The sequence below is a fragment of the Solanum pennellii genome, chromosome 4, assembly GCF_001406875.1.
Source record: "Solanum pennellii chromosome 4, SPENNV200".
Classification (NCBI taxonomy): domain Eukaryota; kingdom Viridiplantae; phylum Streptophyta; class Magnoliopsida; order Solanales; family Solanaceae; genus Solanum; species Solanum pennellii.
In genome coordinates, this window is record NC_028640.1 from 41,167,898 (window position 1) to 41,193,104 (window position 25,207).

The 25,207-nt window shown below is 36.7% G+C and overlaps 1 protein-coding gene and 1 long non-coding RNA gene across 2 annotated transcripts; both read left to right on the forward strand.

The window, feature by feature from the left end:
* The first annotated feature begins 2,552 nt into the window (after positions 1 to 2,552).
* Positions 2,553 to 25,183, forward strand: LOC107015948 (vesicle transport protein SFT2B). Its single transcript, XM_015216400.2, has 6 exons — positions 2,553 to 2,765; positions 8,357 to 8,410; positions 9,397 to 9,470; positions 24,212 to 24,329; positions 24,426 to 24,484; positions 24,775 to 25,183. The coding sequence occupies exons 1-6, from the start codon at positions 2,631 to 2,633 to the stop codon at positions 24,851 to 24,853; spliced, it is 519 nt and encodes a 172-aa protein (XP_015071886.1). The 5' UTR covers positions 2,553 to 2,630; the 3' UTR covers positions 24,854 to 25,183.
* On the forward strand, positions 9,479 to 13,975 carry LOC114076983. Its single transcript, XR_003578069.1, has 2 exons — positions 9,479 to 13,591; positions 13,682 to 13,975. It is a non-coding gene; the product is annotated as an uncharacterized LOC114076983 (long non-coding RNA).
* Positions 25,184 to 25,207: the final 24 nt, after the last annotated feature.

Below are 25,207 nucleotides of genomic sequence, written 5' to 3' on the forward strand. Positions count from 1 at the left end.
ACACAATATAAGCAACTCACCATTTAAACAAGCCATCACCACCCATAATCATTTTCTCAATATATTATCATAATAAGGACCTTAGGGCAGTATCTAAATCATATTAACAGCACAAAAAAACCAAAGCTCAAAGACTACAAAACTAAGCTCATTTAACCCATTTCTTAAGCCAACATTTGATGAAAAGCTTTAACATGATATTATTGAAGTCTTAACCTTAAAATCATTAAATAACACTAGAAACATCATTATTAAGTCATTTCAAACATTTTCATGCAAGACCCATATATAGAGTTGAAGATAGAAGAAACTAGGGTTGAAAATCCTTTTTGAAAATCCATTAGAAGGGACTCCTTGAACGGAATAGAGTTCAAGGATGGATACTATACCTCACATTGAAGAAATACCAATGATTTTTTTATGAAGAAACGACCACCAACAACCCTCCTAGTTCCTTCTTGACTTTTAGCTTCCATGGTGACTTGAGAGAGTCTTCTAAAGGAGAGGGGTTTCGGGTTTTAGGAAATGAAGTCTAAAATTAGGTCTTAGGGTTTGAAACACTTTAATATACCTAATAAACCCTAAAAATATCAACCTAGGGTCCTAAAAGACTTGGGGTGAATTTACCAAACACCCCAAGACTTCACAGGAAAAGGACAACTTTTGGGGTAGTCTCCATCGACGAACGAACCAACAGACCGTTTGTTAAAGGATGGAACGTTTGTGGGCTCTTGTTGGTTGAGACTTAGCTCCATTTGGAGCCTGGCCAACTGATCTTGCAGGTCCAATCGACGCCCATGGTTGACGGGTCGTTGGTTGACCAACGGACCGTCCCTTGGGTCGTCGTTTGGTTGCTGTTTTGACAGATTGTTGCCAAGAAGTGGGGTCCTCTTCTAGGGCCCCTCGTGGATACTAGATGGAGTCGTACCCAAACGTTAAACCCATAAACATGGTCGTCTACGTCTTAGGAACATCCCACATCAATTTCGAGCAAAACGAACACGTAAAACTCACTTAAACACATCAAGACACACAAGCGCTATCCAGAGCACACCTTCCGAACGTCATGGACGTTTGACCTCCAAACTTCACACACTGCCTATGAACACTAATGTAACTCATTTTAAATTAAAATTCACTCAAGAAACATTCACGAAGCTCTAATTCACCTTAGTTCGTTTTAGGGCATACAAAAGGGTTGATTTCGTGAAACTTCTCGATTTGGATCTTTCTAGATGTGAAGTTGGTCAATTAAATTTCAAATTTGTGTGAAATTCTTGCCAAGTAACACTATGTTTGGATCATTGTTATCCATTGTATTGTATTGTATTGTTACTATACCTATAATGTTTGTTTTGATTGTTTTTAAAATGTATTTTACGGTATTGTTAAATTTCGTTGTTACGTAACAATGGAAACCCCTATTTATGGAACAACCAATTTGGTGTGTTCTCATTGTTAGTTAATTTCTTTTTTCAATTATATCTTTACATAATATTTGAAAATATTATTTTACCCTTTATCTTAATTATTTAAATCTAGTCAAACCTCCTACCCTAGAATAATTCAGGATATTTAAGTAAATTTATAAATTACAATACAATATGATACAATCAAACCAAACAATTAAAATGTTACTAAACAACAACAAACAATACAATCTAGCCAAAAATTGTATATATCATACAATACAATTGAGTACACTACAATACAATACATTATGAAACAATAGATAATAATGATCCAAACAAAGTGTAAGTGTTAATATTTGTTTCCTTTACTTTTCATTTACATTTTCCCTATTTTTCATTTTAAAATATTCCAAATATTAAAGAAAAATGGAGATTTTACGGGTTTTTTTTACCGTTGTAGCTTTATGATGTGGCAAAAAGCACTTCCACACGTGCCTAGTAGAGTGTGTTGTCAATTTCTACGCCAGGTGGACAACAAAAGTGTACGCAATGGAGGAATAAACAAGTTCGGCGTAATCAAAATGGAATATTGTTTAGGTGTACATTAAAAAAAAAGCTTCAAGTTCGGGGGTAATGAATACTTTTGCCTTTGTATAATCATAAGTGTATAGGACGAAAATATGTGTATTTGTATTTGTATAAAGAATTTTCCCTCATTTTGTTCAAATACATCAACTTACATTTGTGTTTGTATAAAGTGAGAGAGACGAGTGAGAGTGGCGAGCGAGATTCCCTGGGGAGAGAGGCGAATGTCAAGTGTTTGATACGAATTATAATTAAATGAAACTGTGATTGTAACATTTAATTTAAATTAATAATTTGTTATTTTATACAATTTTCTCTAAAATTTAAGACTTGAGTTAATAAAACTTTTAACAAAATATTATTTATAAATAATCGTATAAATAATCATAAAAATTATATACCTAATTCTTGGTTGAGTTTGATTATTTTGGCTGTTTTTTTGAGTAAAATCAGAATGAAACCAAATAGTGTAATTTTTGAAGTTTAAAATCAAACCTAACTACACCAAATATCATATTTTAAATTGAATTATGTTTTAACCATAACCAGTCATTAATTTCAACCCAAAACCCATTGAATAATTTTTTAACACTACTCTTCCATCCTTAATCTTGCTCTGTTTGAAGAGAAAAAATGGAGAAAATGAACCAGGCACTGGAGAAGATGAAAATGTTGGTGGGAATGGATGTAGAAGATGAAGAAGTAGCTCCTCAACAAGAATCTTTCATGGATGATTTGAATCGCAACTGCACTTTGTCCACCAAACAGGTAACCCTTATTGGGCCATTTCATTTTTCTCTTCAATCCCAACTTTTTTACTTATGGCGAACATACTCTTTACTTGAGCTAAAACGCATACTGCAAATTGATCCCTTAAAATAACCTAAACCTTATGCATTCCTGTATCTCAGAGTCCAGACCATAAATGCATATTCAAACTATGAAACTATTTTGTGACGAACCATATAGATCTAACCCAGGTAGAAGTTGCTTAGATTTCTCTTTCATAGCAAAATGTTTTAAAACACATATTCAACTTCTTTTTCTCTTCACAACTTTGATCAAATATTGTCTAAATAGTTCCGCTAATTTCTTTTTGTTTCTGTTTCAAACTCTAAGGAGTTTTTTACCAGTAACTCAATGCTATTAGGTTAAAATAACTATTCAAAGTTCTTTGTGCATGATGACTTGAAGCGAAATTAGAAGAATGGAAGATATTCTATAAACTCCAGCAATGGTGAAATCCTGAAATTGTGCTTTTAACTCACATGACCTATCCTGTTTGGTGAAGCACTACATGCTACTGGAATGTTGCTCAAATAACATAATGGGATGCTCACTGAAAATGTGTTAGTAGAGTTTTTCTAATAGACATTCCTGCTTAGCATATCGGAAAATGGAATATATATACTTGTTAACTAAGCAGTCTGAGTCTGAAAATGCTCTATTTAGTACTCCAATATTACTGAAAATATCTCTATCTAGGGATATGAGGAGCAGGTGTTTCTGTGACTCTGTTTTAGGCGAATTGATAAATGAAGCACTTGTATTGGGGGAAACAATAATTTTAAAGGTAACAACTCAGGAGATCGTAATCCAAATGTGGACTCATTTGTTCCTCATTCACGGTTCAAGTTTGTAGGGATCCTTGAGAGAACAAAGGATAATAAATTCAACCAATGTAGAAAGTTATTTACTGGTGAATCTTCACAATCTTATTCCATCATCTTGAAGCATCGTATGCTTCCCTTTCAACCTCCTTACAATGTTCAACAATGCAAACTTTCCTGTAGGTAACTGAGAAGGAATTGGTCAATTAGGATGGATGTAATTTAAAATAAAAAATGAAGTAACTAAATGATTTCGGATGACACTAAGACAGTCAATTTGTTTGAATAACTAACTGTTTAATGTTGAGCTCGAGAGGTTCAAGGTATCAAGAAATGATATGGTACTGCTGAATCCTGGTTTAATACTTGGATTTTTATGGATGCCGATATACTCCCTCTGTCCAATTAATGTGTCAACTTTTTCATTTTAGTCTGTCCAAAAGGAGTGTCCTACTTCCCTATTTAGGACCAATTTAACATTAAACCTCTTTTTATTTTACCCATTTTTAATTTATAGCCATATAAATATCTAAAGCTTTTTTTAGACTTCAAGTTTCAAAAGTCAGTCTTTCTTTAACTCTGTGCCCAGTGTGATTTCACTGGGTATATAGTCGTTGTTGTGTATAGTTGGCATTGAAGATAAGAATGCAGTGGATGTAGTTAGTAATTTCCAGTATGAGGAGGCAGGGGGTGATAGAGAGGGAGAGAACTTTGTGTTATTTTTTTTTTTTGATAAAGTAAGATTTCATTACAAACAATATCAAGATGATACTCAATCCTCCCTAGACCCCACTTGTGGGATTACACTACACTGGGTATGTTCTCGAATCAAGATTGTGAAAGTACTGAGAAAATGCAGGTTACATTACATTAGAATCCTAAGAAATATAGCATGTCCACCTTGTTATTTAAATTCATAACAACATTTCCATCTTTCCAATAGTATAGGTGGTGCAAACAACTACATTTCACTGTCTGCAACTGCTCCTTTTTTCCTTCAGAACACTTCTTATTTAATTTTTTTTTTCATATAGTCCAGGATATGCTAAGATGAATAATTCTCCAGATCTTCTAAAAGGATGCATCTGGACATGCAGTTTCCCAGCACTCTAACACATTCCTGAATGCCGTAGGACTTGTTTAATGGATGCAAAAGTTAGCTATGAATGCAGCCCACATCTGCCAAGTAAATTTACAATGCACAAAAATATGGTTCACAGATACACAAGTAGCCTTAGTTGCTCCGACTAAGCTGCGGGTGTCCAATACGAGTGTGGATCTACAGGTCATATCCTTCATTATCTACTTTTAACATTTGCGGATATGGATTCATGTAATGGATACGGGTGCGGAGATTTGCCTAAAATTAATTAAGATATATAAAACTAGTGTTATAAAACATGAATTATGAGATATTATGTGGAGAACTTGAGGAGAATCTTGGAAAGAGATTGAAGGAAAAGTAGTGATTACAGAAATCATTAAAATTGTCCAGACTTTCCCCATCAATTTTGGTCAAAGTACCCAAAATCGGTTGACCAAATCGGACATGGATCCTACACCCATACCCATGTCGTGTCGACATGGGTGCGGCACCAAAAGTGAAGATTCCGAGCAACTTAGCAAGTAGCATCTGTTGCACAGTATCCGAGCGTTTTTGTTCAAATTTTCGTGTGTTAGAAATGCTTCATGAGAGACTAGCCTACCAAAGAATGCAGCTTTTGTTGGGACTGTAGTTTTCCAGATCATCCTCTAGGGCCACTTTTGTACTTGCACTGGTAGAATAACAGTTAGTATTTTATAGAATGGGCTGACAGTAAAAGAACCTTTTTACTTACTTCCCGGACTAGGCTACCGTCTCTATATGGAATTAACCCTACTGATTGAATCTTTTGGATAAATGAATCAACTTCTTGCAGTTCCCTTTCAAAGTGATTCTTTCTGTACTGGAAGTTCCATCCTGAATCAATAAATATATCAGCTAAGAGGACTTCCGGATTATAGGTCAATCTGTACAATTTGGGAAATTGATTTTCAGCAAACCTTTACCATCTAATTACCTTCCAACGTCTGATCTCTTTCCCATTGGCTACCCTCAAACATCATACTTGTCGAATCCTTCCAGAGATTGCAAATCTGTCTCTAAACAGCTACTCCATATGGAGTCTTCACTGCTTTAGGTGACCAAAAGCCCTATCTTCCGTAAATCACCTCTACCACTGCTTTCCAGGAACCTTATTCCCATCACTTAACCTCCATAGCATAAATATTGCATGTTTTGATAGTGAGCTCTAAGATTTCTAACTCCCAGATCCTTCCTTCTTGTGTTCTGTCGCAATGCTCCATTTTACTAAATGAAACGTCCTTCTTTCTGCATTGCCTTACCATTGGAATCGCCTTCTGATCGTTTTGTTTTTTTTTTAAATCGGTAACGTTGAAAATTGCCTTCTGATCATATCAATATTCTTCTCCACACTAGCTGGCATGGGGATCAGAGACATTAGATAGGTTGCAATTCCATCAAGAACACTATTTATTAATTACCCCAAATGATAGGTACTGTTGTTTCCAAAGAGCCCACTTTTTCCATTTTACCTACTGTATTTGATACAACATGGGATTTGATTGTTTAACCAATTTTTGCATTAAGCATTGATGTGATGTATTCAAATTTTGGATGAAAACCAAAAAGTGAAAAACAAATTAGAGGTAGGTAAGTTAGTATGTCAATCAAAAATGTTCATGTGAAATCTTAATATCAAATTGTCTAACATGATGAGCTCCTAAGTTGCTCCGACTCAGGTGTGTGTGTGTCCGATACGGGTGCAGATCTACAAGTCGGATCCTTCATGATCTAATTTTTTAAGATTCGGAGATATGGATTCATGTATGGATACGGGTGGCGGAGATTCTCCTAAAAATAATTAAAATATCAAAAATCGAGTTGTAAAACCTAAATTATAAGATATTATGTGGAGAACTTGAGGAAAATACAGGAAGGAGAATAAAGGAAAAGTAGTGACATAGAAATTTCTATATAAAAGATATTTCATTTTCTTCAATTTTACCTTAGCTTTTGTATTGATTACAGTAATCATTATAACTATCTAGACTTTTCCCATCAATTTTGGTCAAAGCACCCATAATTGGTTGACCAAATTGGGCACGGATCCCACACCCACCTACACCCATGTCGTGTCGACACGGTTGCGGCACCAAAACTGAAGAGTCCGAGCAACTTAGATGAGCTCCAGTATAAAGTTGATACGATAGGGCTAAGTCAATAATCTTTACATAGATTAGGATGAGCCTTGTTGAGTGAACTTAAAATGTATGTTATAGTGTCAGTCACATGTATAAATCCCCAAAGAAACATGTTTGTTTTTAAGCTTTAACAGGTGGTTATCTTTGGACAATTTGGGAAACAAGTACTAGTGGTAGTAAAAGAAAAGAAAATAAGGTATAAGACATCTTCATGTCTTCCTCACATGTCATGTTGGACATTGCATTGAAGCACGTTGCATCATTTGAAATCGCAGCATTGTTTTATGATGATGTTTTTCGATTCTTTAAGTAGTTTGAAGGACCTAACCATTTAGTACTCATTAGACATAGCTATATATAGAAAAAACGAAGAATCCTTGCAAGATAGGCGCCAAAGATGAGAGGATTCAGGACAACCTAATTGTCTTGTAAGATATGGAAAATTAATACACCTCACAAGGTGGTTTGTTTCACCTGGTTGGTAGCTAGGGAAGCAGTACTATCTCAGGACAATCTAATGAAAAGGGGAAGGCAGTTATGCTCCTGGTTCTTTTTAGTGAGATAAAAACAGACACAACAAACCATCTCTTCCTCCATTGCTGAGTGACAGAAGCTGTGGCAGGTCTTTTGAATTTAAGGGGAATCATCCGGTCCATGCCAAGACACACCTCAGATTTCTGGCATGCTGGAATAGAGAAGGGATACATCAGGTCACAATGAGAGATGGAAGATTGTCCTCGTTTGAGTCTGTTGGACAATTTGGAAGGGAAGGAACCAGAGATGCTTCGTAAAGAAGAGCATCCCTTTCCAGAGTTTGAAGTTGAACTGACTTATAAACCTTTATTTTTGGTGTAACCATGTCCTCCCCAAAGAGGTGGAGGCTATTACTCACCTTTTAGATAGTTTAGGAGGGATATAGATGATAAATCTTTTGGTTTTGCTTAGTTTATACTCCTGATGTAATTACGACTGAAATGCACCATTGTTGCTGCCTATAAAATGTAAACTTAGAGAGGATTCACAAAGGCTGGATAAAGGGCCTGGATATTCTCAATCCCCTAAGGAACGGACTTGTTAATTAACTTAATTTTATGCAGACGTGTCAATTTAGTGTGTATTGACTTGTGAACGGGATTTTCTCATTATTCTGTTTTCTACATTGCTTTTCCAGATTTCCTCTCTCCTTTTAGTAAGCCTCCTATATGATCAGTAATGGGCTAAAAAGAATCTACTTTTTAATTGAGTACAACATGAAAAATGTTGAAGAAAATATAACACGTGCTTTTAGTGAGATTTAACCAAGAAGAACTAACTATGGTGATCAGTGGAAATGCCCACTGTCCGTTGGTCTATTAAAAATCTGCTTTATTCATCTTAGAATGTGAGGCCTCAGCACATCTATACAGAATTTTCTTGCATAAATTGAATGCACTATGATATATGTAACCAGTAACCAACAATGTTCAACTTTTTTCTTTTCAACAGAGGCTTTATGGTTTCGCTATATGCTTAACAACTGGTATCGCCTGTACTCTCTTGGTGAGTTTGACTTCTCTAATTCCTTTTCTGCTTTCATTTTCATGTCTAGTTTTTTTGGATCTTGGAATGCATTACATTGAGTCAGCGATGCGTAACCTATTTGGTCAACTTTTTTCCAGTCAAAAAGAATTTATTGCTTTATAGGTGACTGCTGGAATGGGCTTTTGTTGTGTTGTAACTTATCTTTATAGGTTCTTGGCTTTCAAACATTACATGCTTGTCGCTTTCAGCTCCTTAGCTAAAACAGTAACTTTTTGAGTGGTTCTGCTACGTTTTGAATTGTGACACAACTCTTAATTGGTGTTGTTATACCTAATGGGCCTACAGAAGATGCTTCACTTTCTTTATATTCTTTCTTCAAAATTATCATAGTTTTTAGTGAGAGTGATAATTAGACGCAAAGAGATGGCTAGATTTAAGACTAGAATATATTGTCATATACCATTTCTTATGTTGTCTGTGGGAGCAGGATGGATTAAATTCTTGGTAGTATTGATCTAAGGAAGATATCTGGATTTGGTGCTTTACAAATGTATTACAGGAGACAGGAGTAAAAGGGGACTAGCCTTTTCTTTTCCAACCTCTTCATAGCAATGATGAGGAATTAAGTCCTTGACCAATGTATTTCTTGCTTTGTTGACAAATTATGTTTATTTTGAAAAGTTAATATTTTTCAGTTGAGTCTTTTTGGTCATAATTATTGGAGATATTATGTGCACTACCAATGATTTCTTGTGTACAAATTTGTTCAGAACTAATGGTTAAATTTAACTGGACATTAATCTTAAGGATTTTTTGTTGAATAACATCAGCTTATTAGTTCTTTTGTTCTTCAATGAAGTGTTCACTTGCTAACTTATTTTCTTGGCAGCATAAACTTTTTTTCTGTTGTATAATCTTTTTAGTTTTTTAGTATCACTTTTTATAGAATAATCGCACGGTTGACATAAGATCTCATGCATATGTAATTGTTTTCTTTAAGACAGTCAATGCTGGTTTTCTTCAATCCAATCAAGTTTGGAATAACATTTTCTTTTGGGAATTTGCTTGCTCTTGGAAGGTCAGTGATAACATTCTCTGTTTCCATTTGTTTTGTATGATGCATGTTTTGATTTTTGTTGATAATGAAATAAAATTTTATGAAATGAAGGGCGAAAAGTTCACCCTGTGCCAAGATCGAACTTCCCATCAGATTCATAGTTGCATTAATTATAGCTTCCTTGTTTGTAGACTTTGTGGATTCAACACCACCCATGTACAAGAAGTATATCAAAAAGAAGTAAATCCATATAGAAAATGTGAGCTTCTACAAATAACACCCAATGTCTATACGAATAGGAACCTTGTGGGTGCACCAAAAAGAGATCAGATTTCAACACCCATGTACAAGAAGTATATCAAAAAGAAGTAAATCCATATAGAAAATGTGAGCTTCTACAAACAACAGCCAATGTCTATAAAAATTGGAACCTTGTGGGTGCACCAAAAAGAGATCAGATTTCAACACCCATGTACAAGAAGTATATCAAAAAGTAGAAAATCCATATAGAAAATGTGAGCTTCTACAAACAACACCCAATGTTCTTTACAAATAGGAACCCGGGTGCACCAAAAAGAAATCAGATAAGAGGCTATTTTTCAATTATACCACGCCCTTCTATATCCCGTCATTCCCATCAAAAGCTTCCCTATTTTTCTCTTTCCGTACAATCTACATAAGCGCTAGTGGAGCAACATCTAAAGCCCTACATCTTCTCTCTTGTCTTGTACGGATCCAACAAAGCAATGCTTCTTTAACCGTTCCTGACATCACCTCACCAATTCAAGTCCAGACCATCTCAATATTTTCCAGCATGATGCATGTTTTGATGCATTAAGGCTTAAGCTTTGTCAATGTTTCCAATTTGTACTACATACTGTTTAAATCTGCAACTCATAGATCATTTGATAATCATTGCTGTCAGATAACCTTTCTACCATTTGACACAACATGTATGTTGTTTTGATAGTGTAATGAAATATCTTGTTCTCTTTGTAGCCCTAATCCACTATAATACAACTACATACCCAGAAATCTCTTGTTTAATATGGTAGATTATTGTAGTCTTGATAATGGAAGTCTGCTACTCAAATGGTTGTGGAGGTATAGCAAGGAAAGCAAGGAAGTGTGGAAAATGCTTATTAATGCCCATATATGGGAAGAAGGATATATGGAGAACTGTTAATGGGGAGTATGGAATGGCATAAGAAGACTTTTGGAAGACATCTTTCAATTTACTAGACTGGCAAATGGAGAAAACATTAGATTCTGGACAGATTAGTGGGTTGGTGAAAAATGTTTAAAACACAATTTTCTACTTTGTTTAACTTCTCTACTAAAAAGGATGGTAATATTGCTGAATTTCATTCTAACTCTGGTTGACAGCCATGGTTCCGGAGAAATTTGAAAATGATTGTGAGATAGAAGAATTTTGTCAGTTGCTTCAGCAATTGGGATCAGTTTATATTAATCAGAATAAGGTGGATACCTGACCTGTCTGGCAAGTAAAGACGAGAAATTCTCAGTCAAGAATTGCAATAGTATGTTGATAAAGCAGCCAGGTCAGTGGGATAGTTCTTGACCTTGGAAGATGGTATGGAAGACACAAGTTTAGATTAGGATATTTTCGATGGATTGCAACTTGGGGGGGGGGGGATGCTTAACTTAAAATAACTTGTAGAAAAGAGGTTTTGACCTATGTAGTAGATGCTTCCTGCATGAAGAAGATCAGGAAACAGTTGAGCACCTTTTTCTCCATTGCAGATTTTCTAGAGAATGTTGGGAGTTATTCCTAAATCTCCGTGGTATTAATTCGGTGACGCCTCAGACTGAAAATTTTGCTGGATGTCTGGCAGCAGCAGGTGATACCAATAGAGATAAAGCAGTTATGGAGAACTGGAACTATTCCATTGTGCATCTTATGGACAATATTGCTTGAGAGAAACACAGTGTTATCAAAGGCGAAAAGCGCAAAAAAGCTCTAAGGTCTGTGGGGGCTTTAGGCGCAAAGCGCAAATAAAGCGTAGGCTTTAACGAAACAAGGCGCAAAGGGAGAAAAGAACAAAATATATATGTTTAGTCCAAGACTAATAATTATAAACATGAATGACAAATATATGACCAACGAAATTGAATAAAATTATGATAGAGTGAAATATCAATTGTTTAGCTTCAAATTCTTCATAAGAGGCTCATTAGCAAGGAAATGCTTGCCTTGGAGCCTTAATGACAACACTAAAGCGCACATAAAGCGAGACGAAGCGCTCAACACGTTTTGAGCCTCACTTTAGGGCTTAAGGAACAAAGCTTGCTTTGTAGGGCAGAGAATACATTTCTAAAATTATGGATAAACATTTACTAAATTTGTACTTCTGCTGTGAAAAAGCTTAATAGATGGTTTGAAATCAGTATGGGTTTCTTGTATATGATAGGAAGAGGAGTGTAGTAGGCTTCTTTTTGTTTTATGCTGTTTTCGTTTCTTTTCCTATACCATCTTGGTACCATTTAATAGATTCTCTACCTTAACCATAAACAGAAATAAGTAATGAAACAGGTCATTTGACTTAATTCCCGTGCAACCTTTTTGTTAGGAATCCTTTTAGTGAGATATCTGTCTTTTGTGCACTGATCTAACCAAGTGTTTTTTAGATTTGCCTTGGTGTTCTTGGGCTTTTCCTCGGGTGCTGAATTTGTGCTTTATAAGGTCTTGGGAAGATTGATAAACTAGCGTTCTATGATATTTTTCTCATTTCTTGGATAAGTAAATGCTTTACTTTCTCTCTTTTTAATTTGATGACACAGAAATTTAGATATTGTTGTATTACTTAATTGATGTTAATTCTACTTGTTTTGGGTCCCTGCAGCTTTACAGCAATTTCGTTTTACCTCTTTCTGTTTATTTTTCTTGCATTGAAGGCCTATATACTTGACAAATGATAAGTGTGAAAAGGATTCACTTAATAATGGTAGTGGCTATAGATCAAGCATGCCGGGAAGTCTTTCCGAGTGAAAATTATGATGCACTCTTTCCCAAGGAAGATGCAAATATGTACTTGTTATGCAAAAATATCATCAAACCTTGCAGAATACCACAAACTTGTTCTTGCAGTTACTTTGAAAAGTCCTGTTTCCTGATCTTTTAAAAAATAGCTGGAGCACTTTAATTTTCCACCCATTTCATTGCGTTTTTGATGAACAAGGGCTGTTGTTTTGAAGTTCTGTCAGGAAATTATAGTCTTCCAGAGATAACTAGTATGTAGGCCCACAGCATCAATCACTTAACCTTAATGAAATTGACATCATTAGCCTATATCTCAATCGTCATGCAAAGTAACACAGAAGGATGCTAAGTTAGGGACAAAAAAGATAATGTTTTCATTTATTGCTCTTCCTTTGGTGGCAGTAGGCGTGAGTGGTTTGACTGTGTAGTTCCTGCTTACTAGCTGGCTAACACAGTGAGTGTTGAAAAATTTCCCCTAATCATCTTCCTTTCATGGTTTGACAGCCTGCTCTTTCTTTTGATGAAGTAAGTAGTTATCATTGAAAAACATCAGGAAGAGGCTACGAGAGCAAAAAGTTAGTGAAGATGGTTAGCTCCATTACAGTAAAGTCTAAACTAAAACCAGGGAGCTAACAAAGTTCAAAAAACTGTCCATACTATTTACAGGGGAGCTATATTACCAACTAAATAAAAGGACTAAACATCTAAACTTAAAGAGAGTGAATTAGTGTTGAAATCCCATCAAAACATTTGTTATTTCCTTCTTTCCAGATGCACCAAAAAATTGGTGCTGAACTCAATCACCAGATCTTCTTGATTGATTTGTCAACTCTCCAAAAATTCCAGCTTGTCAAAGTATCCTTGATAGTGTGTGGTGTGACCCATTGCAGACCAAAAATAGGCAGAAAAAATTTCCAGATATTCTGTTGCAAATGGGCAACGTAGTAGGAGATGACTGATACTCTCCGAGTCCTGTAGCCACATATAACATCTGTTGACTATGACAATGTTTTTTCATTTGAGATTGTCCAGGGTAGGAGTTACTCCATTTAGGACAATCCAGGTGAGGCAGGTGACCTTTTGTGGAAACAATCGACATGACTCTACATCATTTTCTTAGAGCGTTGATTCTCCATTAGAGGTTCTTATTCCTTTATCCTTTAAAAATTGGCTGCGTCTTCTTTGTCTTTCTACTAATTTTCTTGTGTGACAAGATGTTCTTTTGTTTAAGATGGTGGTGTCCGGGCCAATTTGTACGCATCTCGACTATTCTACTAGGTGCTTGCTATCTCCCACCAGCGCATGTAGAGGATAACTCTGCCATCAAAGCTTAAATGGATGAGAAGAAATCACCTAATGTTATTTTGCTAGGCTTCTTACATAAATGTACCATCAACCAATTCTTTTTTCCGACTAAATAGCCACATGTATGTGTAATGTATCAATATTGTATAAATAGTGTATAACCATGCGTATATGATATATAGCTATGTATAAGAGATCATAAAGGGATTGGCGAAGTCAACATATCCTGATGGTTGCTCCATATGCACCTATTGTGCAAGTTCTGTGAAGGAATGCATTTTTGATGTCTAGCTGGAAAAGGGGGCAATGTTTCATTGCTGCCATAAAGATGAGAAGATGGACAAAAGCCATCTTGGCAACTAGTGAAAAAGTATCTCCATTAGTCAATACCATAAATTAGATTGTATTCCTTAGCAGCTGTGCCTCACTTTGAGACAATCAATAGCTCCATCTGAACCTACCTTAACTTTGAATACCCAATGATATCCAACAATAGTTTTTCCTTTCAGTAATGGAACAAGCTCCCAAGTACTAAAATCATGCAAAGCAGTCATTTCCTCAATCATAACGTGATGCAAACCTGGATGAAGCAATGCTTCTGCGACAATCTTGGGAACATTGACAGTGGATAAGCTAATAATGAAGGCTTGATATGAAGGTGACAAGCGATGATAATTTAAATGAGTATAAATGGGGGCTTGATTGATAGTAGTTCTAGTACTCGTATGTAGAGCAACGGGATGATCATCAGATGAGTGGTTGACACCCAGTGTCTAGAAAGGCGAGCGCTGGTGAGGCGACGGGTTCTCGCTTATTTAAGGTGAGGCGTGTCGAGATCAAAAAGGCGAGCCAAGGCGAGGGGTGACGTGGAATTGGCGATGCAATAGATGTCGCTTTTTTTTTTAAGTATGAATTTTAATAATTAAAAGGTCAAATAATCAAATTAGGGTTTTCTTGGAGGTATTTTTTCAAACTTATGTTGCGACGACTTCTTCTCAATTGAAGACTTGAAATCGACTGGAACTAGAGTTGTTGCTGCGATTGGAAACTTGAAGTCGACTGTCACGACTGCTCCTCTCCTCGCGTCTCTTCTCCCTCGAAGTCGAAGGTAACTGCTCATCGCACGACTGTCTCGAGTGCTGCTCATTTTTTTTTCTTTTCAGATCTTCTTCTTCTTCTTGAGTTCTCTACTTCTCTTCTTCTTTAGAGTTCTTCTCTTCTTTTTTCCTTTCCTCTGTTATTTCACTGCTTACTGTCTTCACTGCTTGCTGTCTATAATTTTATTTTTAAAAATATCTTCTGTAATTATTTATTCATTTTTCTTTTGAATTATTGGGTCTTTAAAGTTCTAAACTTTTAGTATCTACTATTAATTTTTGAATTGAAATATTTGCTAATATATGTTATTGCTATTGAAATTTTGGATATTTATATATGCAATCAAATATTTATAATTTTTGGTATTAATTGGCGCCTTGATTCAGAAAGGTGAGCGCCTTGCCGCATGGCGAGGCAGACCCTTGTCACCTTTCGTCGTCTCTCGCCGTCCAAAATACTGGGTTGACCGAAGCAGGAGACATTGTTGGAGTAGGTAATGAGTCACCAAGAGTGCTTTGTTTACCTGTATTAGAGTTAGAAATACTTACTGGATTAGCATGTTCAAGGAGGTTGAGGTCGTTGGGAATATACCTTAAGAGACCAAGGTGAAGCGGGGGGTGGATTAGTTGGAACTGGAAGGACTATTGATAGTCTTTTGATTTTCAGTATGAGGAGAAAAATTGGAGAAGACTCGAAAGAGTAACATATGCAGAGGGTAAATACTTATTAGTAGTAGAGGGGTCAAAGCATTTATGTGCTTTTTGTAAGCAATAATAACCGAGAAAGACACATTTAAAAGGCTTGTGCTAAAAATTTATCTTTTCCAGGGGTAAGGTTATTAACAAAACATGTTCAACCAAACACTCTTGGAGGAAGGGGGAATGTATTTTGGTCTGGATAGAAGATTGAATGTGGATTCTTGTACTGCAAAAAGAAAAGAAGGCATATGATTGATTGAATAACAGGCAATAACAATGGCATAACCGCAAAAGCGTTCAGGGACATGATTGTGAATAAGCAATGTATGAGCTATTTCAGTTAGATGTTTTTTCTTACACTCAACAAGTCCATTTTGTTGAGGAGTATGTGCACAAGAAGACAAGTGCAATGTGCTCTGAAATGACATAAAAGAAGGGAGTAATAGAGAAATATTCTCTGTATTTATCGTTGATTAACTTCTTTATGGCAATACCAAATTGATTGCAAATTTCATCACAATATTTTTGAAAGATATAAAATAACTCGTATCCATTTTTTTAAAATTAAAAATAACCATGTGCACATACAATAATCATCAATAAAAGTCACAAAATAATGAAAGCCTAAGGAAGAACTGACACAACTTGGATCCCATATGTATTAATGAACAATTTCAAACGTAGAGGTGGCCTTATTATTGACGCACTTTGGGAAAAAGGCACGAGTGTGCTTCCCTAACGGACACGACTCACATTCTAACAAATATAAACTAAATGAATCAGGAACCATCTTCTTGCAGTTTCGAGAGACTCAGATGACTTAGTTGAATATGGAGTAATTGAAGTGAAAGCAACATTGAATCACCAAGGTAGATTACAACACATTTTTGATTTTTGGTTAATTTGTTAATGGAAATAAGATTATATGGACATGCTGCTGCAAAAAAAAGCTGAATTTAAAGGTATGGAATGCAGAGGGTGAGCTATACCTATCCCTTCTAGAATAACCTTTGATCGATTAGTCAAAGTAACAATAGAGTGGATAAGCATACGACAGAAAACCACGAAAGATATAATTCAATTATTATTATTATGTGGCTTACTTTAATTCTGTACAAGGATGTATGTATATACACTATAGGATGTCTCTAATACTACAGTAGTATAATCCAAACAGAATTCAATTAGTATAACAATAATAGGACTATCCATACTCAGTAGGTTGTCTCTTAGTGGTGCCCGACTTTGATTCGCAATCATATGTATCAATACTCCCCTTGCAAGTGATGGTGGAGGAAACACATTCAGCTTGGATCACATGAACTCAAACTTGGTGGACGAGAGAGGCTTAGTAAAAACATCCGCAATTCGATCCTTGGAGGATAAGAATTGCACAAAGAGATCTTTTCGAGCAACCTTGTCACAAACAAAATGAAAATCAATTTCTACGTGCTTTGTCCGAGCATGAAATAATGGATTAAGGGAAAGGTACGTCGCATCAATGTTGTCACACCAAAGAATTGGAGCCTTTTGGGAGACAAACGCCAAACTCATACCAGAGAGATTGGACCCGAGTTAATTTAGCAGTTGCATCGGCAAGAGCTTTGTACTCGGATTCAGTGGAGGACCTAGAGACAGTGCGTTGTTTCTTCAAGGACCAAGAGACAAGAGCAACACCTAAATAGATTGCATAGCCACATGTGGATTTGCAATCATCTATGCAGCCTGCCCAATTCGAATCAGTAAAAGCCTGAAGTAGCAAATTAGATGAGCAAGGAATGTGAAAGCGATGATATTGAGTGTGTTGTAAGTAGTGTATATTCGTTTAACAGTAGCCCAATGATTTTCCGTGGGATTGTGCATGAATTGACATGCTTTATTAACCACAAATGCAAGGCCCGGGCATGTGAGAGTGACATATAGTAATGCACCCGACAACATGGTGATACATAGTTGCATCAGAAAATAGTGGGTTGGTCCTCTCTATCAAGCTTTGTATTCATTGCCGTAGGGGTTACTAAAGGTTTGCACTGTTGCATGCCAGGCTTAGAAAGAAGATTGTTGATATATTGGTGTTGAGAGAGGAAAATACCATCTCGCCCTATAGAAACTTGAACACCAAGAAAGTAGCTTAATGGACCTAAATCACGTATGGAAAATTCGGGCCTGAGCTTAGAAATAATGGAATCCAAAAATGAGGTGTGACTCCCCGTAATTATTATATTATCTACATAGACCAAGATATATATTATTACATCATTTTCTCTGCAAATAATAAACAGTGAAGTGTCTGATTTGGAGGCAGCAAATCCCATATGCTCGAGAAAATGAAGAAGTCGCATATACCAGGCCTTGAGTGTTTGTCTGAGGCTGCAGAGAGACTTCTTCAGGTGACATACGTGGTTAGGATAAAGAGGATGAGTAAAACCTGATAGTTGAGACATGAAAGCTTGCTCTTGAAGCTCCCCCATGCACGAAAGCATTTTGGACATCCAATTGGTGTAAACACCAAAAATGTGTTGCTGCCATGCAAAGGACGATGTGAATAGTGGCTGGTTTGATAATCGGACTGAAAGTTTCAGAGTGGTTGTGGCCTTCCAGTTGATGGAATCCTTTGGCGACGAGGCGAGCATTATAACAATCAATATCACAGGTGCAATTTCTTTTAAAAGGAAACACCTATTTGCACCCTAGAACATTCATTGATGAATCATAAGGGACCAAGGACCATGTATCACTGCGGAGCAAAGCATCCATTTCGGATGTCATGGCAACTTTCCATTCTTTGTATTTATTTGCTTCAGTGAAACAAGTTGGTTCAAATGTTGGAGGGGATGGATAGGAGGCGGAAGCTAAATTAGTGGAAGGCTTCATATTACGAAGCTTCATGTGATGAGTTCTTGATGTTTGTGGCTTGGGTGGTAGAGGCGGATTAGGAACAAGATTGTAAATAGAGAAGTCGGCTACTGGAGGTGGTGTAGGCAGGGTCAAGGTCAACGATGAAGGACAAGATTCACTAGGAGAGGTGATGGGTACAGTAGTTTGGTGGAGATCGTGACTAGTACTACAATGTGATGACGAAGAATGAAATGTGTCACGAGGTGCGGGTGCAAATACACTAGGAGGTGTGGGCTGTTGTGGAGGACCGGAATTTGGAGGAATAGCAATAGGGAGAGAAACCGAAGGGTGTGATGAAGTTGGTTGGGATGGGGGAGGGCCAAGGATAGAAGGTTCGGCAAATGGGAATTCACTCTCATCAAATTTGATGTGTCGGGCAGTATAAACTCTTTGAGTGGAGCGATCAAGGCATCTATGGCCCAAGTGGCTGGGACTATATCCTAGGAAGACACAAGGCTTGCTTCGAAAATCAAACTTGTGCTTGTTGTAGGGGCGTAAGTACAGATAACACAAGCAACCGAAAGCTTTCAGAAAACCATAGTTGGGTATGGAGTGATGGACGAGTTCATATGGAGAAAGACCATTAGTTGTAGATGAAGGGAGTCGATTAATGAGATAGACTGCTGATTCGAATGCAAAATGCCAGTAGCGAGTAGGAGTAGAACTATGAGCAAGAAGACTAAGTCCAGTTTTGACAATATGTCAATGTTTTCGTTCAACCTTACTTTGTTATTCATGGGTATGTGGACATGATATACGATGTGAGATACCAAGATTAGATAAAATAGGCAACATAGAATGAAATTCCCCTTCCGAATCAGATTGTATAAATTTCATTTTAGTGTATTGGACTTGTTCGAAATGGGAAATCCCCAAGTATAACTTGTGCAGTCGTCAACAAAAATTAAAAAATATTTGTGGCCTTGTGAAGAAAGAAGTGGAGTTTGACCCCTAACATCGACATATAATAATTGTAAAATTTAAAAAGTTTTATTGAGACTCAAAGGAAGAGATAATTTGTGTGACTTGCCCAATTGACAAGCACTACATACATTATTAAATTTAGAACTATTACAAGGCAAATTATTTTTCCTAAGCATTTGTTAAAGAATTCGTTCATGCAGATGACCGAGATGAAGATGCCAACATGAAGGAGATGCCTTGATGGAATAATGAGCTGACACAGAGGAAGAGGAAGGGTCCATTGGAGGAGATGAATTGAGAGTGTGGAGACCACCACTACTCCGACCGGAAAGAAGAGGCTTCTTGGTATCTAGATCCTTAACAAGAATGTGATATGGGTGAAATTAAAAAAAAACATTATTGTCGATAGCAAAACACTGAACAGAAAGAAGAGACTTTGTAATAGTGGGAACATGTAAAATATTCTTAAGGGAAAAAGAGCGAGAGGAGAGGTAAGAAGAGATCTACTAGTGTGGTGGATGGGAAGGCCATGGCCGTTGGCGACATGAACTTGATCTGGTCCTTTGTACTCTTCAACTTGATGAATATTAGTGAGATCTGGGGTGATGTGATGAGTAGAGCCTGTATCTAGAAACCATTGATTATTGGTGTGTGGGTGGTGGTGGTGCGGTGGATGGATGAGCTAGGTATGCAGTAGGATAGGGTGAGTTGTTGTAGCGTTGATAACAAGTGTTAGCAAGATGATTGCCGCCATTGCAAATTTGGCATCTAGGATGGGAATCATAGGAGTTCCATTGCTAATTGTTATTGGAGAAAGTTCGTTGATGGGAACATCCACCACGACCACGATATGAAGACCTCTACCTCGATTGTAATTGGGGTTGACATTACCGTCATTTGGAGTACTTTTATCGCTAAGGTTGGTTGTTGATTGGTTAATGGATTCCGAAGGGGTAGAAGATGATAAAGAGAGGGATGAGAAGGAGGAGCCATTGATGAACTCGTGATTTAGCAATAAACTATGAAGTTCTGTGAAAGCAACTGGCTTGGGACGGGCTGATAAGGTAGTAACAATGTCTTTAAATTCTGATTGCAACCCTTTAAAGATATATATATTTTGGTCTGCAAAAATAAGTGGTCGTCCAGCAGCAGAAAGTTCATCCGGGATGAGTTTGGCCTTGTGTAAGTATTGCGTGAGAGAGAGATCATCTTGTTTTAAGTTCTGTAGATGCATATGGAGATTGAGAACCCGTGTATTAGATGGAGAAGATAGAGTAGCTACAAGTGCATCCCAGACTTCCTTCGATGTATTCATTCCAATGATTATTGGAAGTGTTTCTTTGGAGAGGGATGATATAAGAAGACTAAGGATTAATTGATCTTGTTGTATCCATCATGTGTAATCTGGGTTTGGCTTAGCATCAACAGTGTCGCTGATAGTTGACGTTGGGCACAGAGTAGACCCGTCAATCTAACCATGAAGATTTTGGCCACGGAGGAAAGGAATAGTTGTGTGCGCCAAAAAACGTAGTTTTTCGAGGTAAATGTAATGGAGATAACGTGGTGAGCATGGCTAAGAGTTGTGGGTGAAGAAGAAGCGGAGGAGATGGAGGAATTCACTCCTGTCATGGCATCTGATATCATATAAGACCACGAAAGATATAATTCAATTATTATTATTATGTGGCTTACTTTATTTCTATACAAGGATGTGTATATATACACTATAGGATGTCTCTAATGCTACAGTAGTATAATCCAAATAGGATTCAATTAGTATAACAATAATAGGACTATCCATACTCAGCAGGTTGTGTCTTGGTGGTGCCCGACTTGGGTTCGGAATCATATGTATCAATAAGGGGTAATAAGAGTTGAGAGATAATTTTTGTTTCCATTAATATGGTCAGAAGCGCCAGCAAGAATGCATTGTTCCTGAGATGAAGACTATGCGGCATAAGCAAAGGAGTTACCGGGTTGCATTGTGCAAGCAATTGATGAAGTTGATGACTGTTGCCTTCATGCGTGGTACTGAAGGCAGTCTTATAGTTTGCTCCAGTTAATGTGATAGATTGAGATGATCTATCTCTGTCATCTTTTGGGGAAAATATCGTCTCCATTATAAACCACATTTGTTGCATATCAAAGGGCGGTCATTGTTGCGTGGAGGCATTATTTATCACCAGAAAGATATAGAAACCAGCAGTAGCAGAGTAGAACAAAACTGACGCACGTTTTTTTGTTTGTTTGATTCTGTTTTGTAGAATCTGTTTTTGGAGAAAAAGAAGGAAATTAGAGAAATGAAGGCGCTGTGATATGACGACAAATAAAAAGAAGAGAAGAGAATTTGGGAATTAGTGTCTTGATCATTCTTTCACGTTAGTGGGATTAAATAGTCTTAGAAAGAATGTAAATAAAGGAAGGAAACTAATAAGAGTATTACTAATCTCCTAATTGCCTAATTATAGAGATTGATGATATTGTCACATCTACACTGTCTAATAGGATACCATATTTAACACAATTAATTTGGTACCGAATATAAAGCAGCTGATACAAAATCTAGGTATAGTAGGTGACCTCCCTTCAGTATACCTCGGCATGCCTTTGGAAGCAAAATCAAGGTCCATAGAAATCTGGAATGTAGTTCAGGAGAAGTGTGAAAAGTTGTCAAGGTGGAACTCACAATACTATCCTTAGGAGGCAGACTTACCTTGATAAAATCTGTAATAGTTGCACTACCAACATGTATGATGCCTGTATCATATACCCAGGCAGTTACACAGAGGCTGGATGTAACCAGAAAATGACTTCTTTGCAAGGTAATAAGGAAAGGTTTCCATTTAGTTATATTGAAAAAATATTATCAGAAGGAAAAATCAAAGGGGGTTAGGTATCAAAAAGACAAACCTCAAGCATCAGAGTAAAGCTCTCAAGGTGAAGTGATTGTGGAGTTATACCCATCAAAACTAAATATGGGTTTTGGATGAGTGGGTTTCTTAAGAAGTTACCACCCTGTATGGAGTTTGTCTCTGGAGAACCATCAGATTCTACTGCCCTTTCCTGGATAGTAACTGATATAAAGGTATTCAATGTAACAAAACTCTTCGCTGGACAGACAGGTGGATGAGTTCTACTAGCTAAAGGCTTTATTCTCATATATTTTTACCCTGACCCAATAATAGAGAAAGGAAGTGGCTGAGATATGGAATCATCAGGGTTGGGATTTATGACTCAGAAGACCTTTGAATGATTGAGAGGTTTCTGGATTGATTTGATTATACAAGTTTTTGGAGACATTTCAAGGATGAAGAAATGGAGGAGACTGCTTATGGTGGAAGGGACATGGCAAAGGTATGTACAAGGTGAGGGACGGGCATAAGATGTTAAAGCAGATTGAGCCACAAAATACCAACTGGCCATGAAAGCATATTTGGAAAATCTAAGTGTCTCATAAAGTAGCATGTTTAACTTGACTTTTAGCCTATGTGGCTGTTCTTACTCTTGATAATATCGCGAATAGAGGGATATCTCTTTGCTCAAGATGTTTTCATGTGGAAGGGGTGTTAAGACAGTCAGCCACCAGTTTCTAATCCTGTTTAATCTTTTGACTGTCTCGTTCATCTTAATGTTTACATATTTGCAACACTTATCTTGTGAATATGTTAGGCTTTGTCAGCCCAACATTTACCATCATATGTGTTTTTTGAGGACTTATATCCTATGATATTTCGCTGTAACCTTCTTTATCAGCCCAACATTCACCATAAGACAATAAATTTGGTGTTGTACTTCTTTGTTTCTTGCAATGGAAAATAGCCAAGAAGCATCTCTGTACGTTAATTCCTCTCACCAAATGCAAACTAAAAACGAACTTCGGGTATTGTAGGCAGGAAAACATTTTTCAGAAAATATTTTCCGTTCATGTTTGGTTGATTACAATATTTTGGGATTTATTTTAGAAACACTAGTTCCTTAAATATGAGGACAGTGACTTCTCTAATGGAAGTAGGGATAACAAGTTCATTGTCATCTAGTTTTAATTTGGTGTTGGTACTTCTTTGTGTCAAGTATAGCCAGGAAGCATCTCTGTATGTTAATTGCTCCCACCAAACGTCAAGCCAAAAACAAATTTAGGGTGTGGTAGGGAGGAAAACATTTTCCATTTCCCCATGTTCGGAACTATTTTGGATTTTTTATTTCTAAGGAAAACAAGTTCCTTAAAAATGAGGAAAATGACGTCTTCTCATTCTCTGCCCCATCTCACCCCCATAGTGTTTTGCTAGCTTACATATAATAACTCTTGGGATAACTGTTTTTGCTTACTTTCTGTACACAAGAAAATGAGTATAAAGTTTCTAAGAAAATATTTTCTAGAAAACCAATTTTAGTTGTGTACCATACACACTTATTTTCCATTTCCAACTAGGAGTCTCATATATGTTGAGAAGTCAGATACCCTTTCATTATTCCTTTCCACACACATATCCATGAGTTTCTTAACTTTTTAGTGAACCAATCATTTTCCTTTCGAAGGAGAGGTCTGTTCGATTTAGAAATGTTTCAGACTCTGGCCTTCCTTAAAAGAAGTCACGACCTTCTTCCGTTAATATTTCCTTTCCCGCTACTCCATCACATAGGAAATCTCTAATCTATCTTTTCTCATCTTCTGATGAGAGAATAGAATAGGGAACAAGGATAAGTAGTACGCAAGGAGGCTATAGAGAGTAGACTTGATAATAGGGAATAAGAGAATATATAGCATCCATAACCGGGATTTCTTCCTTTTTTTATACCATTGTGTTTGATTTTCACTTGCTTTTCTTTTTTTGTGGCAGCACAGCGTTCCTCATAGGGCCTAAACGACAAGCGACAATGATGCTTGACCCAGTTCGTATATATGCCACTGCTATTTATATAGCAAGCATTATCATTGCACTGTTTTGTGCTCTATATGTGAGTTACTGTATGAGTCACATTTTTTAGTTTCCTCATTTTGGGTTTTGACGAACTTTTCCATTGTGTGTCTCATCTACATTTTGCTTGTATCAGGTGCGGAACAAGGTACTGACACTGTTGTCAATTATATTGGAGTTTGGTGCACTTATCTGGTATGTCAGAGTCTTGAATAAATTTTTGAGAATTTGAATTAACTAGTATGTTGACAAGTTGTATGTGTAATTTTATTGATGAACATGGTAACTTTATGTGTAGGACGCTGGTAATAATCTCTTATTTATCTAACTTTTGCATTTGGCTCAAACTTAGGGCAGATAGGAGTATTAGGTTAAAAATAGAACTGGATGTGCATCTATTCGAGTTTGTTATCTTTCTAAGATTGTGACATCGTAAATATAATTTCTTTATACTTGAAAGTTGATGTTCTTTTGTTGAATTACAGGTATAGTTTGAGTTACGTTCCTTTTGCAAGGTCCATGGTGTCCAAAGTGATGATGGCTTGCTTTGATACAGAATTCTAGGGTTGTATTACCGTCAGAGAAGAATTACACGTGCAAATATGTAGAGTGTACATTTGACAAGTTGGCACCAGGTGTTTTAATCACCTTTGGTCAAATGGAGGTGTTTTGATTCAAATGCGTTCGTTGACTTCTGATGCTATGTAACACCTAAATTTTTACTTCTTCAAAGTAAATGGAAACATTGATTAAATGAGTGGGTGGGTGGGTTGCTATAATAGATGTGTTGTCAATGTTTACATGGGTTAGGATGTGATGAGCAATGAGTTGGTGGTTATTATTTAATGTTTGGTTTTCCCACTATTCGTACTAAAACTTCAGATTTGTGAATGATGTGATTTGGCTCCATTCCCCCCC

Excerpts from the sequence above, each read along its gene's own strand:
- LOC107015948 (XM_015216400.2), top strand. The coding sequence starts at position 2,631 with ATGGAGAAAATGAACCAGGCACTGGAGAAGATGAAAATGTTGGTGGGA. Across the intron at positions 9,471-24,211 it reads AATTTGCTTGCTCTTGGAAG|CACAGCGTTCCTCATAGGGC; the intron begins GTCAGTGATAAC and ends TTTTTGTGGCAG. Across the intron at positions 24,485-24,774 it reads GAGTTTGGTGCACTTATCTG|GTATAGTTTGAGTTACGTTC; the intron begins GTATGTCAGAGT and ends GTTGAATTACAG.